Here is a 23,901-nt window from a genome sequence, read left to right as displayed (position 1 = left end):
CAAGTTTATAATAATGATCATTAATCTAACAGGGTTCATTTAGTAGGAAACATGGATTCATACACAAGCGTTTAACATCATATAGTGTCAATGCTATTTGGACATGAACCGTCTGAAGATAGTTTGTTTACTGTACCGTTCAGGATTTGGAGTTTACCCAGGTTTGGTGGCACAGTCTTGGTCTGCCCTCTAGTGTTCAGCAAAGAAAGTACATGCTCCACAGTCCATTCATATGATCTGGATTAAAAACCATTTTGCAATTTGTTGCCTGGGGACATGAAGTATGGCTAACCCTGCCTTCATATGCAAGTGTGGAGGTTCATGCCATGGAAGTGTGTCACTCACCTTGTTTACATGTCTCTTGTCTACCACAACATGGCATCAGGCCTTAGGCAGAAGGTTTCAGAAAGGAAACTAAAGATAAAAAATGGGAATTTAATTCAATTTTATTTAAGGGATTGTATATGTAAATGTCAGAAGTGAGCGAAAAAATACAAGCTTGCTAGTTACTGCTAACTTTCTCTCATCACCTGTTGCTACAGTCAGAGCTTTACTGGGCTCAATAAATAATGTGGCTTCCTTAACCCTATATGATGGATTTTGTTGGACTGAAACCAACAAGATTCAACGTTAACATTTTGTTAATTTGTGTTTCAGGACATTTTTGCCCTCATTAAATAGGACAGCTGTAGAAGAAACAGGAAATGCTTAGAGCAGAGCGTGCGAGGAGACATGCAACAAAAGGTCACGGCTATGAAGCGAATCAGTGAGAAGGGCTTAAGTTTCTGTATATGGGATGCATACTTAAACCAAGAGGCCCAGCAACCAGCAATTCAATGACACAATTTTCTAACATTACACAATAATGAAAACCATAATCATCTTTTTATTATTTTAGGGAATATAACATGAGTGGCACAGTGATTCATTATGAAATAGGCAGTGATGACTGTGCTTTTGAATTTGAGTCTTTTGAATTTCCTTTGTACTGATTTAGATGAACTTCCTTTGTTTCTGGTTTATGTCGCCTGTTGTAGGTGAAACAATATCCAGATGTGCACTCAGTAATTTTGTCAACATAGAAATCATGTAAAACACTTCAGAAGTTGAAGCAAAAAGCATGTGATGCCTGGCATCAGATTTATAAAACAAAATAAAGATGTAGGTGTCCTGGGTGGAAGTCATATTTTTTATGGGAAATTAATCTCTTGATTATCTATATATATGGCAGGAAATACAATACAACATTTTCTTTTTTGCATTGGACTGACATGGATGAGATTTTTCTATAAACATGCAGAAGTTCCAGTCTTGGTATAACTTGTCAACCACACCAAAACTATACGATTACATCGATATCCAAATCCTTCCCGAATACTGACGGGAACATGAGTTTATCCTCTGCTGTTGTGATGACTGACCTGAAACTACCTGCCACATTTACCCCACATTTGACAGGTGGTATGTGTGTTTTTTTAATACTTTGCCCTTAATCCCTCAGATTGAAATAGGTCAGGAATATTACAGCTTTATCTTGTCATGAAAGTGCTGTTTCACAGCACTGGTTTTATAAGTCGAGGCTTCCCACACTCTGTCAGTGTACCTAAGTCTTAATCTGATTATAACAATACTGTCTGTTTAATCTCTGATTTTTAGGGTGTTATCAGTGGTTTGCTAAATAACCATCGATTTGTTTAATACTGAAGGACAGGACCTGTTGTGTAGATTACCAATGACTAACCACGGCAGACAGTAGATGTATAAATACCTGGAGTTTGTGATGCAGCTTTTACATAGATTTACTTTCTGTCACATGTATGCCATGGCAATATGGTTATACACTTATGGAAGGCCACAGGCAAATCCCCTTTCTGTGCTATTGAACCGTTGAAGTGAGCTAGCCCTTTATGTAACCCGCTATACATACCCCCTGATCATCTTTGCATAACTGGATGAGAAAAGCTCTCATCCTGGAATTAAGGTTCAAAGATTGCTCACACAGGGAGTTTCTGGCAGGAAGAAGACACTTTAAAGTGTCTCTTTAAATCAAAGTAAGCACAGGAGAACAAAATGATATAGGATGCATAAAGTAGAACAGGGCCCTCCCTGCAGTGCCTATAGACATGCATTCAGCTGATCCATATTATTAATGGAGTTTGGTCACCCTCATGGCTCAGATGTTCAGAGCACATGTATTGTGTGTCCTGCTTCTAAATCCAGAGTGGGACATCTGTTAGCCCAGATTCCTTTCTTTTTCTCATCTTTCTCTCTACTCGGTATTTCTGTTCACTCCTTTTTAATATGAGCCAACCGTTTATAAAATGAATGTGACCTGTGGGATGCTGGGGAAGTGTGGAAAATATATCAGGCTCCATCTGCTTTTCAGCGAGAAATCTGAGCTGCTTTTATACTGTGGAGGGCTGTATGGACAGTGCAGGTGCTTCAATCCATGATGCATTGACTTCATAAGACTAATTCTTTTCATGCTATACAGCTTTTATCACAGTTTAATTTTGTGCATGTGCATCGTAATTGATCAAATAGTTCTTGACAAATCTGCCAAACTGACCACAAGGAATTAATGAGGACTATGTGATTTCAAAGCATGTTATGGAGGCGCTCTCCTCTGAAGTAGTAAAATAGAAGAACTCAGATCTTGGGCATCATATAAAAAGCTAAATACAGTTGTACCACAAGACTTCTCCTAATTCATATATCTGTTTGTTAGGTAAGTTTTGTTGTAATAGTGGACACTGGAGCTGAAATGTTTGACACAAAAAGGACAGAAGAGCATTAGGAAGCTAAACAGGAGAGTGATAGAGCATGAGCTGAAACACAGCTTAAAGTGATACTCCGGGATGGAACAAGTTGGGTCCTATCACAAGGTTTAGGGCAGAAATTACCCCTACAGCAGTGTTTTTGTGCAGCAGAAGCCCAGGGCGCACACACTAAACACCCCCTCCCTGCTCCTCTGCCGGATGGGGCCAATTTTTACTTGACCAAAAACACAAATAAACAGACTCCCACCGAAAAAATCTGATATCAGTCTGCATTCACGCTTTATTTAGAGAATTTTCAACGCGTTACTTTCACACAAAAACACCACTAAATAAGGCTCTAGTTCTCATCGTGTCTCTTTGTCCTAGCAGACTACCTGCGTCTGTTTATATCTGGCACGCTGCGCGCGTAAGCTGATACACTAAGCGGTGAGTGCCTCATAGCTAGCTGTGGCTCTGCAGCTGAGGTAGCGCAGTTTTACGACACAATGAGAACTAGAGCCTTATTTAGCGATGTTTTTGTGTGAAAGTAACGTGCCGAAAATTATCTGAGTAAAACGTGAATGCAGACCGATATCAGACTTTTGGTGGGGGTCCATTTATTTGTGTTTTTGGTCAAGTAAAATATGGCCCAGTCTGAGTGCATAGGAAACCGGCAGAGAAGCAGGGAGGGGTTCTTTGGTGTATGCACTCTGGGCTTCTGCTTTTGTTCCATCCCGGAGTATCACTTTAAGCTGTTTGTGATAATGTTCATTCCAACCCACAGTCAGCAATTATTCTGCAGTGGTCTGCTCAAACTTGAGAGTCTATTAATAAAAAAGGGCGAGGTTACGTTAGCTCTGCTTGGTGAGGTTGGAGTTGGTAGATGAGCACTGGTAGGACATAACCAGGATTCACTAATGTTACACATTTCAGACACATCTCAGAGCAGCGAGCTATGAGTAACCCTAAATATACCCTGGTAATATCTGTGCTACAAACTGAGTTTACAAAGCTTGTTTGTCAGGTTTCAAACAATAGCATTGCGCAAATGAATACATTACTTTGTCGCTTAGTACTCAGTAAAAAGTTGTCTTTAACAAAGGAAATTTGTGTTTAAAAAGTAACCTTCATTTATTTGCTTCAAAGCAAACACACACCTTGACAAGAGTCACAGCCTCACCAAATAGGTGCAAGTGCTCATGGGAAACAGAGTCTTTGTGCTGGAAAACACAAAATGTTCTGTTCTGACTTTTCAAGCCCCAGCAACTCTCTTTCAAAAAAAACCCCTGGCGACAAATCTCGCAACTTCTCTTGAGTCTGGAGACTCTGATGTGAAAGTTTGTATTGATATCATACCACTCACAGACAAAGAAGCCCCATCCCATTCTCATGCAGTAGTCCCTCCCAGCTGCAGCCAGAGCGGGAGATTTAATGCAGATAAATGGGGCATACGTGTGTCTTTTCCGCCTTTAAATTTTCGGACATGATTGTGCAGTTGTTATTAATCAAGGTTTTTATTCTGAGACGATATAAATAAATCAAGATTTTGAAAGAACAATCAAAAATACATGTTTCACAGAAAAGCAAAATCTGATGTCTGATTGTACATCTGCTTTGGGCCTCCATAGTCTCGTTTTTTTTAGTATGATAAATAATGTGACAGTGCCAAAGACTTGAAGTTAACAAAAATAACAGTGGCATGATTTTGTACGATAACAGCAATATGAATAAAAGAGGTGTGAAAGTGCGTGAGGTTTCTTGGTTGGAAAATTGTGTTAACACTTGCACAAAATTCAAAATTAATGTTTCTGGTTTCAGTGCATGGTGAAACAGTTCCAACAGCTTCATAAAAAACATGATCTCAACATTCTTGGACGGCAAAAAAAAAAAGTTTTTCACTCTACTGTGTCACAGTAACAAGTAGCCACATGAATAATAAATAATACGTTTTAAACATTTAGCTTCTCGGTGTAGGGGAGAGAAATCTTTGCACAGACTCGAACAGCTGAGCAGGACAGTGAAGAGGCTGTAGATCAAGCAACCGCTCTTTCTTTCTGTTTTGTCTTTCTTCACAATGTTCCAGACAGCCTTTCTTCGTATCAGGGCTGATGGTAGCATGAGAGCGCACACCTTCAGTAGTGCTGATGGTAGCATGAGAGTGCACACCTTCAGTAGTGCACAGAGAGTCTGGCCTGATGAGGAGCTCTGTGTCCTTCTCATCTCTAACCTTCTGTGCTTGCTTTATCTCTCTTTGCTCATATTCATCTGTTCCATGCTGATCATGGAAGTCCTCTTTCATCTCTTTATTCCAGCTTTCAGGGTCCTTCTCCTTCTCCCCCTGTGTTGAGGGCATCACTGTGTTCCCAGTCTCAGGTGATGGGATGTGGTCCACCCTGTTCAGCGAGCCTCGCTTTGAGATGGGAGCCTTAAATACAAAATGCAAAAAGGCTCGTCAGACACATGAGTCTTTCTCTATGGCGAAGTAAACTTTTATATCATGAATCAAAATGAAAGAAAATGATAGAAAACACCTACCTTACCTGTTCCGTGCTTTGGTCTCCCTTTTCATTACATTGGCTTGGTAATGTGCTGTACTCTTTGTCTCTCAGAGCTCCAATGGAATAACTGGACTTCAGAGAGTGACCGATAGGATCCAGCTCCACATCACTCCACATCTGCTGTGAGGTAATCATGCACATACAAGACATATGTGTGTTAATTTGACGAAAACTTCAGTTTTTTCTAATCTTTACAGATAAATAATGTAGAATCTGTACTTAGAAGGTAGTAATTTGTATCTAAATTTGGAAAGTGTTCTGGTTTTAGTGTTTAGTACAGGTATGTCCATTTGTGGAGTTGTGTTTTGGCCCTTTTCACATGGATGCTCTCATGAAATCACCCACACACTTTATTTCAGGCAAATAATTGCTAATTTTGAAGAAGTTGCTGTAAGAATAACTTCAAAAATTATTATCCATATTTTAAAATAAACATTTTCTGCATCAAATTATTGCATATTTACCAAAAACTTTACCAAAAAAAATGCCAAAATCGCCCAATTTATCAAATATATCAAAAATAGTAACTGATTTTTTTTTTCCAGAAATCACTTAAAGAAATAAATAAAAGAGCATTCATATCTCATTTTCAGGATTAATAAATATGTCAGTAAGAGCAGCCCGCCCTTGGTAGTTTTTAAAGGAGCAAGGAGAGACATACCTAATCTCCCTGAATAAACATATCCCTGAATTGATTTATGTTTCACGCTGGGAGAGTTTAACTTACTGTCTCTGTCGTGGACATGGAGGAAACTCTGTGAAACTTGGTTTTGGAGACAGATGACTGTCTGCTCAGCATTAAGTCTCTGAAGGAGGACTCGCTCTGTGACACTGATATACAGTCCCTCTTCGGGTGCTGGGTCAGGAAATGTAGACAGGGAACTTTTTCTGCCAGGGTGTCCCTGTGGGGAGAAATAAATCTGAGTCAACAGCTTTCTTAAGCTTCCTGAAATTTAGTTTGGATTGTGCTCACCTGTATTTAGAATGAATGATAGCATAGATGAAGGGGTTATAGATGGCGGATGCTTTGGCTATAACAGCAGGGACAGCTTTGGAATAAGGATTGAGGATGCTCCCGTATCTGAAAGGTGTAAAACACTGGTCAGGAGAAGAACTCAACATCACCTCTAACAACACAGAAGTTGTGTTATTTCATCAGCCATTGACCTTTTCCTGTTGCAATCTATCATGCCATATTTAATGATACTCAAGAGATACAAGTGGTGGGATGTGGTTCATGGTTAATGGCTGAAATGAGTTCAGCAGGGCAGGCAGGCATCGTTTGTATGTTTTATGCTTTAATGCCAGATGTTATCAAGTTATAAAAATGCAGTGTCAGAATAAATCATGGCATCAAAGAGCCCTTGTCATTGTATATTTACCCAGCCCAGGCGATGAGGGTGACACATGCATAGGGCGACCAGGAAAGCACAAACACTATGATGACCACAAAGGCAATCTTGGCCAGCTTCCATTCAGTCTTGATGGACTGCTGTTGGATCAGGGCTGACTTCCTCACCTGTGATCCCAACTTCTCCACATCTCTGTAAGGAAAGAGGAAATGCATTCTGTATCAGTATGTCCGTCAAGTAGTTCAAAGAATGAAAGTTTTTTTTTTTTTTAAAAAAAGGTCTTTTTCATATAGACAGTTCGAGACATGAGAAGCAAGGGATGTATTTATGTTTGACAGCCGTCACTCACTCACCGATGGTTACTGTGAAAGTGTGCACCTAGTGTGTATGAAGGTGTCAACAGTAGTGTGCTTTGTGTGGACAAAGGATGTCATCCTTCTCTCAGCAGTACATTGACATCGCTGACAGTCACTGGAACAGAACTGTGGACCCAAATCCAGACACAGTGAAAGCAAGCAGCACTCTCTGGGCTTAAGATATGGGCTACACAGAGGTTCATGGAGCGTCCACCAGTGACTGTCAGAGAATAATGTGAGAAGATTTATTTCCATCCACTGTTGCATTAATTTTTACCAAGACTTTCTATTGATGATGGAAGAGTCTGACTGCTGTTAGTCAGCAATCAGTGAAGCTAGTCAGAAAAAAAGGCTTCACTTTGCTAATGAGCATTAAGATTGGACTCTGGAGCAATGGAAGTAGGTCATGTGGTCTGATGAGTCCAGACTGACCCTGTTCCACAGTGATGGGCCATCAGGGTAAGAAGAGAGGTAGATGAAGTGATCACCCATCATGCCTAGTACCTACTGTCCAAGCCTGTAGGGGCAGTGCTATGATCTGGGGTTGCTTCAGTTGGTCAGGTCTAGGTTCAGCAACAGTCTGTGCTCACTGAATGAGGTCAGCTGACTACCTGAAGATACTGGAAGACCAGGTTATTCCATCAATTTTGTCTTCCCTGATGGCACGGCCATATTCCAAGATGACAATGCCAGGATTCATCAGGCTCAAATTCTGAAAGAGTGGTTCAGGGAGCATGCGACTTCATTTTCACACATGGATTGGCCACCACAGTCCAGACCTTAACCCCATTGAGAATCTTTGGGATGTGCTGGCGAAGGCTTTGTAGTGGTCATACTCTACCATCATCAATGCAAGATCTTGGTGAAAAATTGATGCAAGACTGGTTGGAAATAAATCTTGTGACATTGAAGAAGCTTATCGAAACAATGCCACAGCGAATGCGTGCCGCAATCAAAGCTAAAGGTGGTCCAACGAAATATTAGCGTGTGTGACCTGTTTTTTGGTGGCGACTTTCTTTTGGGCCGGGCAGTGTGTTTCTTCAATTATTTGAGTATTGAAATATTCCTCTCTGTCTTTCCTTCCTACCCTTGGGCAGAACCAATTTGTCCGGGACATCCAGTAATGGCAAACACAATCAATTTCCACTGCAGAACATAACATGAAGTATGACATGAGGGAAATGTAGTCTATATTCAAGAACAGTAATAAATAGTGACAGCCTTGCATGCCAAACACTGAGTGGCTGTGTTGGGGGACATAGCCTACAGGTTTGTAGTTTTAATGACCTAAAGTTCATCACAGTATCAAGGGATGCCAATGCTAACTGAAACTAATGGAGCCCTTTTTTATGGGTAATCTTTGCCCTAAGGTAAATGCTGAAAGTTGATGCTTTAGAGGCTGTCTTATCTGCAGTAAATCTTCATATATGTTACTGGCACACATAGATAGAATATCTACAGAAGAGAAACTAGGAAGAAGAAGCACTTGGAGATCCAAGTGCTTCTTCCAAGCCACATCCATCGTGGCTTGGTGCAGTTATATAGCCCACTGGCTATTAACGACAATATTTCTGTTTATTTTGAATGTCTCTCTGCTTATGAGTGCGGAATAATAACCCATGAAAACTCACATACCTGCTTGCGCGACGAATCGCCAGAAACATGCACAGATAACAGTAGGATATTATGCCCAGAGGGATGAAGAACACAAAACAGCACAGCATCAAAGTATAACTCTTGTTGGCAGGAGTAGATGTCACATAGTCCCACGTGCATGAAGTCATCAGGCCCTCTGGGATGTAGGAGCCTTGGGAAGAACCAGACAAAAGGAGATCAGAGGGAAGATCAAGTTTGAAAACCATACAAATGAATAATTCAATAAAAAAAGAGTTATATGAGAGAATAAGTCGCGTACTCCAACCCAGAAGTGGTGCAAGGCTCCAGGCAAGCGAGTACAGCCAGACCAGGCCAATAATGAGGCAGGTGCGTCTCTTGGAGGTCCATTGTATGGCCTGCAGAGGCTTGGTGATGACTATGTAGCGGTCTATTGAGATCGCCAGAAGGTTTATCATTGAAGTGATTCCGAATAGAGCTCCACAAAATGCATAGATTTTACAACCTGTAAAGAGCCAGACGAATGATATGTTTTTATAATTACATAGCATAAAACACTTCAGGTAAGACTTAATTGGAAAGAACTCTAAATTGCAACTGACCCTTTTACCAAAGCCCTGTGTGGAGGATCAGTTTCAGAGGTCAGACTAAATGGATCAGGGGCTTCTAATGAGAAAATACACCTGTCTTTATGTTGCTTCTGTCATCAATCTTTTTTCAAAGAGGGCCACGTTTGATTTGGAGAAAACGACCAAAGGCCAGAAGCTCTTACTGATGTAAACATTAACAATGAAGTTCCATAATATATGACTGCTCTGTTTGTTAATTATTTCTTTTAGTGATTCCTCATCACTCAGTGTGATCAAACATACTTCTTCCATTATTACAGATTTACAAAATCAAACTTCACCTGTCCCTTAATTGTCTCTTGGAACCAGATGATAAGTGGTTATTTTTCTGTTAAGTGCTGTGTAAATGTCAGCAATTTGCTTCTTCTCAAGGAAAGTGTTCTCCATAAGGGGGCGATATGGGGTAAATAGGTCAGGATATGGCAGGATTCGAATCTGGATTTTCATCAGGATTGTTTTTCAAATTCAAAAATTTTTTGAGTTCAAACAACATTTTTAGCCCCAAATGTTTCGTATCCTGCATTCTGTTCTATTTTACAGAACTGTTCTGTTGCTTTGATCTCATCTGACGTCCTCTAATGCTGTTTGCTGTAATGTTGTTTGAACTCTGAACTCACATTTTCACATCATGATAAATACATTCATTTAAAATGTCAGCTATCAGATTTCTTGAGTTTCTGCAGAAGGTACAGCGCTTCAATTTATACAAGTAGCCAATGCACATTCCAAAGTGAGACATTACCAGAAATACTTTGGTTTTGTTTGTCCACTTGACTGTAAATGGTAATGCGCGCATAATTAGGAGCATGTTTAATTTCAGTGCCATAATTAATACATTGTAAGATGAAAGGGGAGTAAATGCCTATGGCCCCCAGGCCTTGACTTTGGGCAGGTAACAGAATTTCTAAACTAACACTCATTTGCAGGATTCTGGGAAGCTAAAAAAAACTGAAAAACACAGGCTACAAACTTATGCATACATGTTTATCAATGATGTTAGTGTTTGTAAACTTTTATCCAATGTGAAAACGTACCTGTTTCACCAAAAATCCATCCTTTGTAAAGGGAATTAACAAAGAAGATGGGCGACTGTGTGATTGCCATGAGGAAGTCGCTGACTGCCAGGTTCATGATAAAATAGTTTGGGGGTGTCCGTAGCTTCTTGTTGCTGAAACACAAAATGATAGATAATTTAAAAATCAAGACTTCCTTGTCACAAGCCAATATCATTGTTGACTATCTCATGAGTTTCAGTTCTAAAGAATCACAGTACAAGCCTGGTCTTTTACAATATTTATGTTGTGTTCAGGTAAAATACTGTGCCATTAAAATAAATGGAGGGAAACACAATATTCAACACCAAATGATCTGTAGTGCCTTGTTGAGAACTGTGAAGGCTGATAATCATTAAAGCAATGACTTATTGTAGCCGCTAACAGCTATATTGAAGAACAGTCAGTTGAATTTGACTTTCCATCACTAGAGGTCAGACATCCAATTATAACTGACCTTTTAAATCAAATGTCTTGTTAGGAAGATGACAGAAAATCACCCTTAGTCCACTGAGGACGTCCAAAGCACCACAGATACAATATTCACCTAAGATCTGATGAGCACAAACCCCCAAAAACCACACATCTCTGCTTTATGGAAATGGAGCAAATGTAAACAAGTGTAGGATATTAAAAGTTTATTTCTAATATTAAGTTTAGTACTTGGAGTCCATGTGGGGCCCACAGCAGATGTTGACTCTTTTTTTTGAATGCCGTGAGGGGCACAGATGTTCAGTTTTGAATTTGGGCGATTGTGTGTTCTTGAAATACTTGAGTTGGCATGCTAAAGCTCACTGCACACTATAACATCACCTCAGAATGCCTTCAGCAGCTGTTTGCAAATCTTATCAAATTCATGTTTTACACTTGGGCAAGCATCTCCAAACAGTGGGGAGATTATATCTTTATCTCTTTTTAGCAAAGTTATTCAATTAAAAAATCAGTAGAATTTTGCTTGAGAGTTTTTAAATGATCCCTTTAGACACATCCACAAAAGGATGCCTCCCACTTTTGTCTCTGTTAGTTTGATCTGTGTCAGTGAGCGTTTTACTCATATCTATAACCTTCACTTCAACAAAAGAGCTAGAATTGCATTTGTTATTCTCAGCCTGAGGGTTTTGTCCCTCTTGTTTGGCCTGCTGACTGTAAAAGAGTCTAGAAAGACCTACATTGCACGGGCTTTTTAGATGAAGTGTATTTGTGTGTTCACATGCAGGTGAGGGGGTGTGCACTGACCAAGTGTGACTAGAAGGGAGATCGAGTGATGCAACCTCTGATATAGCTGTGTATCACTGGAGGCTGGACCTTAATGCAGAAAACATGTTAGGCCCAGGATTTTACCTCACACTTAGTCCCACTATACACCAAGGAGAAGCCATAGTGTGTACTATACAGTGAATGTTACATACAAACCAGTTTATATATGTACTTCAAGGGCAATCTGCATCAGCCCCACTGTCTTTATATTTCTTCAAGTGGAAAATAAACACAAAGACGTTTTGGCCCATGTTTGTGTTCAGTAAACACATTAGTGTCACTGTAATCGCATTAATCTTCCTACCACTGCCCCTGATGAAGTTATAATGTCCATTTAAATGGTGAAGCATGATTTAGTTAATGAGCCTTATGGACTGTTTTGACTGAAAAGACTTGTACATTTGAGACAAGAAGTGACCACAAGAGCAGAGGGGGGTCGGTGTAAGTCTTTGTAAATTACTTGTGGGCAGGGGGTTAGTCCATACCACACAACCACTGATGCATATCTCACATCGGCTGAGCTCAACTCTGTACTAATAGACAGCAGGATGGTAAGAACAGATGGTACTGAAAGAGCTACACAGCTGGAAAGAAAATGCACATTGCTTAATGCAACAGCAGGTTTTACACAAAAGGGCAGGCTAAACGTTTTTTTTCTGGGAAGTCCAAAAACATGATGTGTCTTACTGTATACGGGCGCACAACATTTCAGATTTCGACGTAATCTTACCTAGTTGAAAATTCAACTGGCTTAATTCCTTAAATTTAAGAATACAAAATTCAATTTCAGTTCACAAAATTTAGATTCAGTTTCAGATCAGAGTGGCACAACCATTACACCATCTATGTCTGTGAGGAAGAGTAATCGAGCACAGGTCCCTACTTTACAGTGATTCTTACATAAGCTAAATTCTCTTTTATTTTGACATGGTTGTTTTTCAAGTTACAGACTTCAATACAGGAATTAAATACTGTGCAGGTGGACATCGGTGCTGAGACCCCGCTCCTCAGTGTGTCAGTTTTGAATGGAATAAGTGAATCAACTTTTTTAACAACAAAATTTTAAAACTAAACAGTAATTTTGTGAACTGAAATTGAATTTTTGGATTTAGAGTTGATTTTTTAAGTAGGTTAAAGACATTTTCTAAGTGAATGAATCTTAAATTTGATTTCAGATCATACTCTTTAAATTCATTATAATAATTCAAATGCAGTTTCTTGTGGCACAAATCTCAGCCCATTCATAGCCATATACCTTGTGTTTGTGGTTTACTAGGAGATGTAAAAATAACCAAGCAACAACCTCTGAGGCTTTGAAAACAAAAGCTGAGGTGCAAGAGACTGTAGTTCCTCAAGTGTCCACTTGCGAAGATGTCTAAAACCAAACTGATGCACATTGACACGAATGTTGACATTCCTCTTTTTTGCTGCCAGTTTACTATTACAGAATTGTTGCTCATTTAAACTTACTGCATGGCAGCTCATACACTTTCCCTGTAATGCTAAGAGCTACCATAAATAAAGCAGTGAGCTGCAGCATGAGGAGTAAAGCTGATTGGATGAGGTAGGATGTGGGTAGAATGCAGCTGTATGTGAGGACACTTAAGGTCCACTTCAACTTTCCCTCTTTGCCTGACACAAGGCCTGAAAAAAAGGTTGCATGAGTCAGCGTTTCCAACTTGGAAACTTCAGAAATTAGTGCGACACCACTGAGACTACACCCATGTGTTATCCGCTCCACGATGCAAACACTTCAACTGCGCTGAGCTGCGTGTCTATTATCTCATCATCAAGACTTTGCTCCCAGCAATGTCAAATACACATCAGACACATCATCATCATCACCCCAAAAATGAGGCAGCTTCTTCTCTTCAGGTCATAACACCACAGATGAAAGACAGTAGCTTCTGGCTGGAAAATAATAAAGCAGGGATGCAAAGTTTTTAAGTTGTTGAATTTGGGAGGGACTTGAAGTTCAAAGTGTTTTTTTCCCTCCAATACCGTAACAACAACATGGATTGTATAGTGTCAGTGTAAATGCAGCATATACTGATCGGCTACCAACACTGTTATTAAATCTTACCTACGCTCATGGTTTAGCTGATAGTTGACCAATAATTCTACTCAATAGAAAAAAGCGAGATGGTATTGAATTTGTGCATTGATTCATCCAGTTCAGTTAGAAATTCACTGAGCTGCTTCCTGGTATTGAATGCCTGCAGGCTGCTGTGAAGACCTCATGGCTTGTGCTTGTGACATCTGTGCTTCCCAATGCAAGAACGCATTGTTAGCAGCGATGAATTCTTAAGCAAATCCAAATCTCTGCAACACCCTGGCATTTTTCGAGCACAAAGGTCCTACTATTTAAAGTTGATGTTATGGTTATTTCCAATCAGATACCCCAGTAATATTGAGTGAATGATATAACAATTTACTTACTTATTTTCAGCCACTCTGTTCTTTAACTCCACTTTATCTCAAATAAATCCTACCACACAAAATATTTAACTGCAAAAATGGAAGCCCAACAACACCAACATGCTCTCAGTTAGACAGAAACAAAACTCTGAAAAGGCTTGCACTCGATTATAAACCCTTTCAGGGCTTTGATACTTTGTGTTCATGTCATGTGTGTGTTTGTGTTAGGGGACGTTTACAACATTATTTGGAATTGAATTGGATTGGATTGGAAAATCTTTATATCCTTCAGGGAGCAATTTGGTTTGCAACGGAGGTCCCAACAGGCATCATGTACAAACCAGACAATACACATAAATGCAAACTCAATTACATACATATATATATACTGCACTTAACAAGATCTCAAAGCTTTCCTTAAGACTTCCTGTAGATCTTTTTTGCTCTTTTGAATGTTTTCACTTTGTTCATTTTAGTTTTTGTTCGCTTTTATTGTATGTTCCTGTCTGCAAGTTCGGCTCCCATTGTGACTCATAGAAAGATGATTTCCAAACACAATTCCAAAGGGATTATTTACTGACAACAGCTAACTGATTGAACAAAAAAAATAATACTTTTTTCAGCTCACTGTGTTTTGGGGCTCCATGAGAACTGGAGCAGCATATCCCTCTGCTCTCACGGTGGACCGTGTCTTTCTCCGTCACTTCCCAGAATTCGGACTTGTTCACATGCAGGAACTTGATTCTAACTGAGGCTTCCCGAAAAAGGTGCATCACGCAGAAGCAGAGTCATTGGTTGTGTTAACTTGCAATTTTCTGCACTTTTGGAGAATCTGTCATAAATCTTTTAAATGTTTTTTCTTTTTTTTTACAGACCTATAAATAATAATATATACAAAGAAGAATAAACTGTATTTACATAGCTCCTTTTAAAACAAACCATTTACAAAGTGTTTTGACACATAAAAACATGGCAGAGAAGTCAACAATAGAACGTCAGGCTGAGGGATGTGAGATATTATACAGACAACAAAATAAAAGATTTTAAAAAAAAAATGAAAACAAACAAATAAAAAAGCCTACAGCCATTATTCCATTACTCCCTGGGTAATTAAGCATTTTAAAGCTGTGTAATTTAATGATGAATTTTGAACAAACTTATCTGAGAAAAGCCCTGTGGATCAGTATTAGATGTTCTCTCTGATAACAGTAGTTCATATCTTTGATCCGGTGCTAAAAACAGTCCAGGTCACATTCATAGCATAAAATGGGTCAACAAGACAATGACCTGTCTCTGTTTAAGACCGTCCTTGCTACATGCTCTTGCTGGTTGTACTTTCTGTCACAGTCATGCTAACTGATGCGTCAGCGAGGACCTTTTAGATTTGAGATTCAAAGTGTTAATTGTCATGTGAACAGTAAGGAAATGTGTTTCCCTGTTCAATTAAATACTTTGTCTGCTGTTCACAATGAACACCATGCAATAAAAGATGAAAGTAGATAAATAAAGGCAGAAATAAACAGCATAAACAGTATGAGAATTAGCCCTACAAATTAAATAAAAGATTAAAACTTGTGGTGTACACTCTGCCAAGTACACACACTTGTATCTGTGTGTTTGCATGTTGACCATGGTGTGCCCACTGAGTAGGTCAGGCCAAGGTAATGTTTCTGGCCATGGCTCAGGACTAAGGACTTCAAAGAGCTCACAGCACAAAATTAATTAATCCTTTATCTAATGTTGAGAGAACAATTAATATGGACATGCACAGAAAGGCTAACCAAAAATTAAATTATGATTAGTAACAGAAAATAAAAGAAGAAAAGATGAGCAATCGGAGTTATAGAGCACAATTAAAAGCAATCAAAGTATGATTGCTCAAAGTTTCAACTGTCCTATTATGACAGTTGAAATTAGTTTTAATGTGTGTCTCATTAAAACTAGAGGTTGTTATCCAAAGTTTAAGCTGTTTTCAAACACTTCAGCAAATTTGTGACTCTTGGAACAGGTCAACAGAGTAAAGATTTAGGACAGTATATTTCCAGGAAGCTCTAACAAAGGCCATACAGCTTTAGGATACATATAACAGTGATAAGCAGAATAACTGTCAACTACATAAACCTAAGTTTGGAGTCTTACACATTAGACCCTTGAAAAAGATTGCTGTAAATTTTACAGTAAATTACTGTAAAGTTTTTCACAGTGTCATTACTGTATCTTTGTTTGAAGTATCTTTTCTGTTTTTCCCATACTTCCCATACATAACTGTTTGCTCTAAACTTTAATATATTAAAAAAAAACCTTTCCTGGTAAATTAGTGCAGATATTATGGTAGCATGCTGTTCAGATTTAAAAAAAAAAAAAAACAGTTGCATGTGCAGTGATTTTAAAGTGGCGGCAGAGGCATTTCTATAGAGAACATCTCCATAATCCAAAACAGATAAAATGACAAGGGAAATCATTTCTGTACAAATATCTCTGTTTTAGTTCTGTGGTAAGTGAACTAGTGTGACATTTAGGACTGAGGTTGTGAGAAGTGGGGTTTATACAGACAGATACTGAAATTTTGTTTTAGATATTGAGATACGTTTTCTATAATATGACCTTTGAGAGTTTCAAATGAAACAGGTCATCTTCAGGTCTGTGAAGGGCTTATATTAATATTTTGGTGGCTAACACTGCAGTGTTAGAAAAGTAGACCATCATCAACATAAAGTTGAGCCTTACAGGTTTGATATGTTGAATAATGAGACCTGATTAGTGATTTGGTGTTCAAAAAAGCTGCTTACTTAGAGTTAGCTGAATAGTACAGTTCATAGTGACGGTCACAGACAAGATTTCATTAGCAATTTATGCTCTCTTACCAGAAGAAGGCGTACATGACCAAGGCGTTTCCGGTCACACCCACTGTCCCGATCACCAGGACGAAGAAGGCAACAATGTAGTGAGCGTGGTCGTGGACATCCACCTGCCGATAAAATCCATGATCCCTGTCCATTTCTGTGACAACACACACACGGGCACAAATGTCAGGATTGTAAGTCTTTGTACTCGTACAACATGCCTTAATGACTTTCATATGGGAATGCACCTATGTGAAAATTCTGGCCGACACAGATATCTGATATTAATACTGCTGTTATGGCTGATAACTGGTATTTAACAATATCAATATTGGTAAAAAAAAAAAAAAAAAAAAACACAGATGATGTGATGGGGTAGTTCAAAGTGAGATCCATCGTGAGAAAAGTCGACCATGGAGAGGATCAAAGGATGGGGTGTCCATGATGAACGCAATCAAAAAAATATGTTTTGTCTTTTTTCGGCTCAAAAACAGGAAGACAGACATAAAAGAAGAGGGTCCATTCTTCTTAGGTAGTTTTGGTGTTTACAAAGTCATAGAAAACAATATTTTTGGGGTCTTTAAAGATCGTTCAAGATGCTCTGTAAATGACTGGCAGTTCATGAGTAAATATCAGCCCACTTTTAAACATAGGCCGATACCGTTAATGATACTGATATATCGTACATCCCTAGTTTCATACAAACCTTACCATCCTGTCTGTGAATGTAAACCTCTGACTAGTCAAACATTGTGTAAGAGATTAGAGAAAAAAAAGTTTAGAGCTTTTTCTCGACACAGGTAACCTTTTTTCCTGCTTTTCGTAACAAGCACAGCTTTTCTTAAAGTGCAACTTAATGTTTGGGGTTTGAGACTCCACCTGTGCTGTAGGGTTATACCACTGAACAATGTATTTTTCCTAGTCGTACATTACAAACTGTCTGCTGTTCATCTCTATAGGGAAAAATGCTGTGAGGCTTACTTTCACACAAGACAGTGATAAAAGCTTCAAAATTTTACACCTGAGCACTTTTCCCTCCACTATAGGCAGAAACATGTCCAGAGAGGCAGCCAGGGAGGGATGGCATGGCCTCTCTTGAAACCTGGTTGGCCATGTAAGAGATGGAGTTAGTCTTTGTGGGATCATTGATTTATTTCTGATGAAGAATTTTGGGAATGTAACCAAACTTTTGGTCTGCCCAGTTAAAAGCAAAGAGGTGGTGGGCCATCAATCTTAGCTAAGGCCTTAATATCTTTTAAACTAGCAAGTTGACCATATAGGGTGTGCTGATAGAGAAATGAGCAAATCAGACCAAATTTTAACATTTTATAACTCATGTTGAATTCAAGCCTCAACCCCTGGTCTAAAAATATGAAGCTGATACAGAGGAGCTAAAAACTGCAATCCTTGAGAATCCTCTGGAGGCTGGTTAGAAACACAGGACACACCATACACACCAAGCCGAAACTTAGAGCAAAGATAAACATATTCACAGTCTGGTTCAAAAGACACTCTACAGGGAGTGAATTTTTCCAGAACTCGTTATTTTCAAAGTTATTAAACTTGTGTGTTTTTCCCATAAAAGGTCATTGACAACTTGACCAACAGGCAAGCACCATGTAGCTGTTCCCTCAGGCAGTGCTGCATTTAAAATAGACACGACTCTGGAGTGGAACTCACTGCATAGGCACAAATTTATCTTGAACAACATTTAGTTTTTGTCACTGTGTCCAAAAATGCACACTTATGCAAAGAAGAGTCCATGTTTGGCACTGACAGAGTTTTGGCAAAATTTTCACTGTTGCAATCCACAAATTCAACTCTGCTGCCCATTCCATATGTGTAGGTTCCTTACAGATGCCGTTCCATTTAAAGGAAAATAAATAGGCTTTCCCAGAGTATAATATTCATAGGCCAGTCACATTGTTATAAAAAAAAAATAATCTACCAAAAAACGCTAGCCACTTCTCAGGGTATGGGCTCATTTAAAATAGACTGAGTCAGTGTTAAGAGTTATCTTGAAGTCTGACAATTCAAAACTTGACCTTCCCTTTCAGAAGTCATAGATGACACCGTATCCACTGTAGAATGAGGAGAGGGACCACACAGTGTGTTAGCACTACACACTTCAAAAGCTAGCATCCATTTAAGTATAGGGTGCACATGCCAAGGGTAGCCTACACATCTGGGATGTTGGGACTTTGCTGATTTCAGCAAAAAGAATGCCAAACCACATTATGCGCATATTACAACATGGCTCAATACTAAAAGAGCCTGGGGGGCAAGAGTAGCCTGCTTGCAATCCCGACTTGTCATCTGAAAACATTTGGTGCTCCACGAGACCAAAAATTTGACAAAGGAGACCCTGAAGCGTTGAGCAGTTTCAAAAACCCCCAAACTGATCTCTTAAATATTTAAAGTGCTGTTAAAGCAAGAAGTGATGCAAATTATTTACTAACCACTGAATCTTGGTTCTTATTGGGATCCTAATTTTGGGGAAGAAATTTGAGATTTACTTTTTCAGTTAAGAGAGTACCAAGGAATACATTTACTCTTCACTAAGGGAACACAGCATTTAAAATATCTTGCAATAGGTGAGGATAAATGTATAAATGCTGATGCTTATGATAAGGGAAAAAAAAGCTGTAAATGGCTGACAATTTTTTTTGAAGAGGTGCTTAAGTGAAGTAATTTTTGTAATGAAATGGATGTTTGGACGTTCACATATTGTTACATGCAGCCATCGCTCAGCTGCCCCAATAATTATAAGAGGATTTCAATTTTTTGCTAATGTGATGGAATCAGGCGAGCTGAGTGAGTCACGCAATATTAACAGCATTTATCACCCATGCAGAGCACTTCCTGTCTGCCTTTAATCTGCATCACAGAGAAAAGGAGTTGGCCACAGTTGAAGCACAATGTTCTCTGCCACATCTATTTCTGTGTATGCTGTAAAACATCTGTCATGTATCACATTAATAATTTGTTTGAGAACAAGAACACGCTTTAGATTGGGTTCGCTGTTGACTCACAGACAGACAAGGAATAATCTAGAGTTAAGCTGAAGGACGGTATTGTACTTAATCCACCAGAGCAGCAGTGAATCATGCATAATATACGTGCATTAGAAATATGTTGGCTTGCTGTTTGCCATTATATTATTCCCTTTTGGTGATTTTATTTTGGTTGGAAAATAAAGCACCTACTGTTAAAACATTATTAGGAATAAAGGTGCTTCTTATTTTAGAGCTGTAAAAATAAATACAAAATCATTGCAACAAACAAACAGCACAATGGGTGAAGTACACACGGACATACAATGTGTCAGGTCAAAACAGAGGGCTCTCGCTGTGCTCAGTGAAGCTTCATGCGTCAGAGAAACTCTCAATCACCTCTTGTTTCCCCTCATTACCCATCAAAGCATTGTCTCATGAAAGGCTCAAGTCCCCAAGATCAAATCTGATTTATTATGCCTGTGTTCTTGCTGAAAGAGAAATGCTTATGAACATTTAAAAGCTAAGAGGCGTTCATGGCCATCCAGACACAAATATAGGGAGGTCATGCTTCTGTTCATGAAAAGCAAATGGATCGATTTAGATCGATAATCTGCTCAGTGGACTGTTCAAGACAAATGTTCTAGGGCTTGGTGGTTAACAAAGATATTATCTCAAGCTGTCAAACCCTTTTTTAAATCACAATCAATCAAAAAGTTAATTACAGCACAGCTAATTTTTAATCTCCTTTAAGTTTTAATTCAAAGCTGTTTTTAAGCCCACACTGACAAAGAAGCATTTTTTTCCAGTGTCTTAATGTGGTGACAGAATGAATGCATTGAAATGTGCTTAATGTTCCTGACATTGATGTTTATTACTAAAATAATGCTACATTGCTACACAAGTGTGGTCTGAAACCATGAATCAGAGTTGGGTGGCATCTGCAGCGTGCTTACTCTATAAAGTACACTAAAAACACTACATGCACATACACTTGCTTATGCAGAAATGGGCATGACATGAACAGGTCTGTTGTGAATCACACAGTCAAACTACAGCTCAGTGTGGCACTGGTTTGTCTCAGCAGTTTGGGTCGGGAGCCCCACAATGCTAGCCCTAGATTCAAATCCAACCTGTGGACTGTTTCCTAATCTATCCACTGTCCTGTCCTCTCCAGGAAAGGAATATAAAGCCAAGAAAATAACTAGAAAAAAATCAATCAGGCTCTGCCAACTTTTGTGATTTGGTCACTCACTGAGCGTACTGGCTTCACCTGTACGCTTAGCTCTTCTGGGGGTGTTCAAAATAAAAGTACTTTGGTGATATACTTTAATTTTTAGTTCACACAAAGAGCATATTACTTATGATTTCAACTGAGCCTTCTGTGATTTTTATGAAAAAAAAACATGGCTTTAAGAGCCTATTAGTACCATAGTTTTCCATCAGCGGGAAGCAGGAAGACACTGCAGTAATTTAACCCCAGTGTGCAGAAAAGGACAAAATAGCACGCAGTTCCAATGAGTAACATCAACATTGGACGCAAATTTCCCATATCAACACTGACAACCCTTATATTATCATCATGTTGTATGGCTGTGCAAAAAAGGACAGGTCCCAACAAAGATATGCAAAAAAAATGACAGCTAGAATCAACAAGTGAGTCACAAAGAATGAGCTATTTATAACTAAATTACTCAGAAATGACCTATGTTTGTATAGAAAAGGCCAAAACATCAGGCAATCAAGACTCCCTCTGCAAACATTGGTATCTTAGGTCTGAGGTGCAGATAGTTGTTGATATAAACACTGGCTACTTACAACACTAGTGTAGAAATATACTTATAATTAATTGGTTTTGTTCAGTCAAGTGCTTATGCAAATAAGGATTCTTAAAATGAACTAACATTGCATTAAAGAAAGAACAGTTCCTCTCAATAAGAAAAAAACAAAAAGTACAATTCTTCATATTTGGAAGTCTCTTAGCTTCTTTGTAGGTTTTCAACAAACTGTTGATTCATACTGAGTTACATACCAGAAACAACAGATAAAAAGTGAAGCAAAAGGTTACCGTCAACTCAATGAACTAACAAAGTGTGGTACTTTACCTCATGTAGTCTGAAGCCCCTCTCCTCCTCAGGGCACTTCTGTGTTTGAAGTAGAACAGAGAGGATCACAGCCCCTGAATCTAAGCGTCATGTAAAAGTGTTGGTTAAAAAAATCCACCACGCTCAAGGTCTAATTTGATTGGGTGGATGACTTCTCCTCTAATCCCCAAGTAAGACTGAGACTGTCTTATACAGAGCGGCAATAAATAAGCTGCTGCTGCGAGTGCTTGAGAGAATATGAGAGTACACAGGAAGGCTGATAGTGAGCGGCAGCACATTGACCCATCCCCCTGCTGGCTACCCATCACACACAGCTCTCATACAGAAAACAGCATCGATCAAGCCAGTGTGGGGCGTTTGTTTGTGGGTGAGGTCGGCACATGTTACAGCTGGTTAGTTAATATGATGGAACAGGCTGATTTGATCCTTTCAGGAGATTTAGGCGGCACCTGTGAACTCTTTGTGCTTCAAACAAAACATTATTAAATCACCAGTGGCTGCTGCATTGTTTGTATCAAACCAAATAGTGCATTCCCAGCAAAGCATTGATTTCCCTTGTAATTACTGTAACACCAGTTGCTCGTGGCACAATTGCACGAAGCACCAGATGCTGCAACAGATAACATGGGAGATGAGAAAGTGACACAGCCCGTTTGACCAGTGGATCCAATTTGACGCTTTGAGAATTCCTGCTATTTAGTCCAAAGCACCAAACCTTTTACGTGGCATCAGATCTGTTCACTGCTCACCCTTGTGTGAGCAGAATCCTGAGAAAAAGCACTCAGATAAAAGCTTCTCAGTGTTTATCATCTCATGCACAACTGAGCAGGCAGCTGTGGCGCTTTATTTTGCCTCTAATACTTATCTTTTGAACAGTGAAATCTGCCCTACTTTGTATGACCGTCATAACACCTGGCTGTGGGTTCAGAACAGGTCAGAAGTTACAGCGACTTATAAAACGAGCTTTTTCTGTGAAGAGTCAGTCTGGAAGCTATCTAGCAAGAAGAGGATAAGCCTTTACACTTCTGGGTCACTGCACTTGAAGGCAAGCAGACCTATCAACATGCACTAGTTTCTAACCAGTCGGCTGCAGTACAATGAGTCCTGACACAGGAACACAGGAAGGCTTCTATTTGTTATTTATTTTCCTCCCATTTTGATCCACTTTAAGAGCGCTCCTTGATCATTTTGTAGGTCAAACTACATGATTGGTGACCAGCTGATTCACCGAGAGGGCGTTTAATATCATGGGAACAATGCTCAACTTTGTTCTGTGTGTAGGTTAAACAAAGAGAGCTTTCACTGATTCTGTATTCATGATCAGAGAAGAGATCTGAAACATTTCCAAAGGAAGCAAACACAGGAGGTGAACTTAACAACACAAGATTCAATGCTATATAGAAGAATACCTCGACAAACTCTACAGACAGACTCTCATCCAAAGCTATTTTTGTAATGTCTCTGTGCTGCATTGTATTCTATTATGCTTTATGCATAATACATTAAGAATTCAATTACAGGGTGTATTATTAGAGCTGCTGAAAAGGACAATGCTTGTAATGAGTAAGATGAGATGACATTGTGATGAGGAAGAAATTAGAAGGAAACACTGATGGGTTATCCAGCAGGATTCAATGCTTGATTCTGATTGGTTGATATCCCATTAAAAAGGATACTTCATTAAGAGTATATTTTTTTTTTAAAAAGAATAAAATGCCTTTATTGGCATTGTAAACAAATGTTGCAACAAAATTAAGTACAGCACCATCAGTGATATAAGACATGTTCAAAACATGCAAATGCAGTTTGAAATGGAAAAAAAAAACTACATCCGACAGCTGGGTGTCACTAATCTGAAAATCCCAAGAAAAAAAATCAATGAAGATTAGTAAAAAAAAAAAATCCCAAATTAGTCAACAGAATGGAAAAATGTTGAATACTCTTGCATGACATCTTATTTGTTGT

At 39.0% G+C, this 23,901-nt stretch overlaps 1 protein-coding gene and 1 long non-coding RNA gene across 4 annotated transcripts in view; one reads left to right on the top strand and one right to left on the bottom strand.

Annotated features, from left to right (window-relative positions):
* Positions 1-4,096: 4,096 nt before the first annotated feature.
* On the bottom strand, positions 4,097-22,145 carry opn4xa (opsin 4xa). 3 transcript variants are annotated; one of them, XM_074690341.1, is made up of 10 exons: positions 21,937-22,145; positions 16,860-16,995; positions 10,303-10,436; positions 8,941-9,144; positions 8,661-8,832; positions 6,700-6,861; positions 6,291-6,398; positions 6,045-6,219; positions 5,300-5,437; positions 4,097-5,184 (listed from the first exon to the last, which is right to left on the bottom strand). In XM_074690341.1, the coding sequence occupies exons 2-10, from the start codon at positions 16,991-16,993 to the stop codon at positions 4,717-4,719; spliced, it is 1,695 nt and encodes a 564-aa protein (XP_074546442.1). In that variant the 5' UTR covers positions 16,994-16,995; positions 21,937-22,145; the 3' UTR covers positions 4,097-4,716. The 3 variants fall into 3 exon arrangements, with proteins under 3 accessions (XP_074546442.1, XP_074546443.1, XP_074546444.1); XM_074690342.1 differs by having other exon boundaries at positions 5,300-5,434; XM_074690343.1 differs by having other exon boundaries at positions 5,036-5,184; positions 5,295-5,437.
* The window catches only part of LOC141805339 (uncharacterized), a 33,615-nt gene continuing 15,091 nt past the window's right edge, over positions 5,378-23,901 (top strand). Inside the window, exon 1 of the long non-coding RNA XR_012599712.1 lies at positions 5,378-5,444. This is a non-coding gene — a long non-coding RNA (uncharacterized LOC141805339). The remainder of the gene's footprint in view (positions 5,445-23,901) is intronic.

This window comes from Halichoeres trimaculatus, unplaced genomic scaffold, assembly GCF_033239565.1.
Source record: "Halichoeres trimaculatus isolate MK-OKI-2021-1 unplaced genomic scaffold, fHalTri1.1 fHalTri1_scaffold_16, whole genome shotgun sequence".
Classification (NCBI taxonomy): domain Eukaryota; kingdom Metazoa; phylum Chordata; class Actinopteri; order Labriformes; family Labridae; genus Halichoeres; species Halichoeres trimaculatus.
This window is presented reverse-complemented; position numbering and strand designations above follow the sequence as displayed.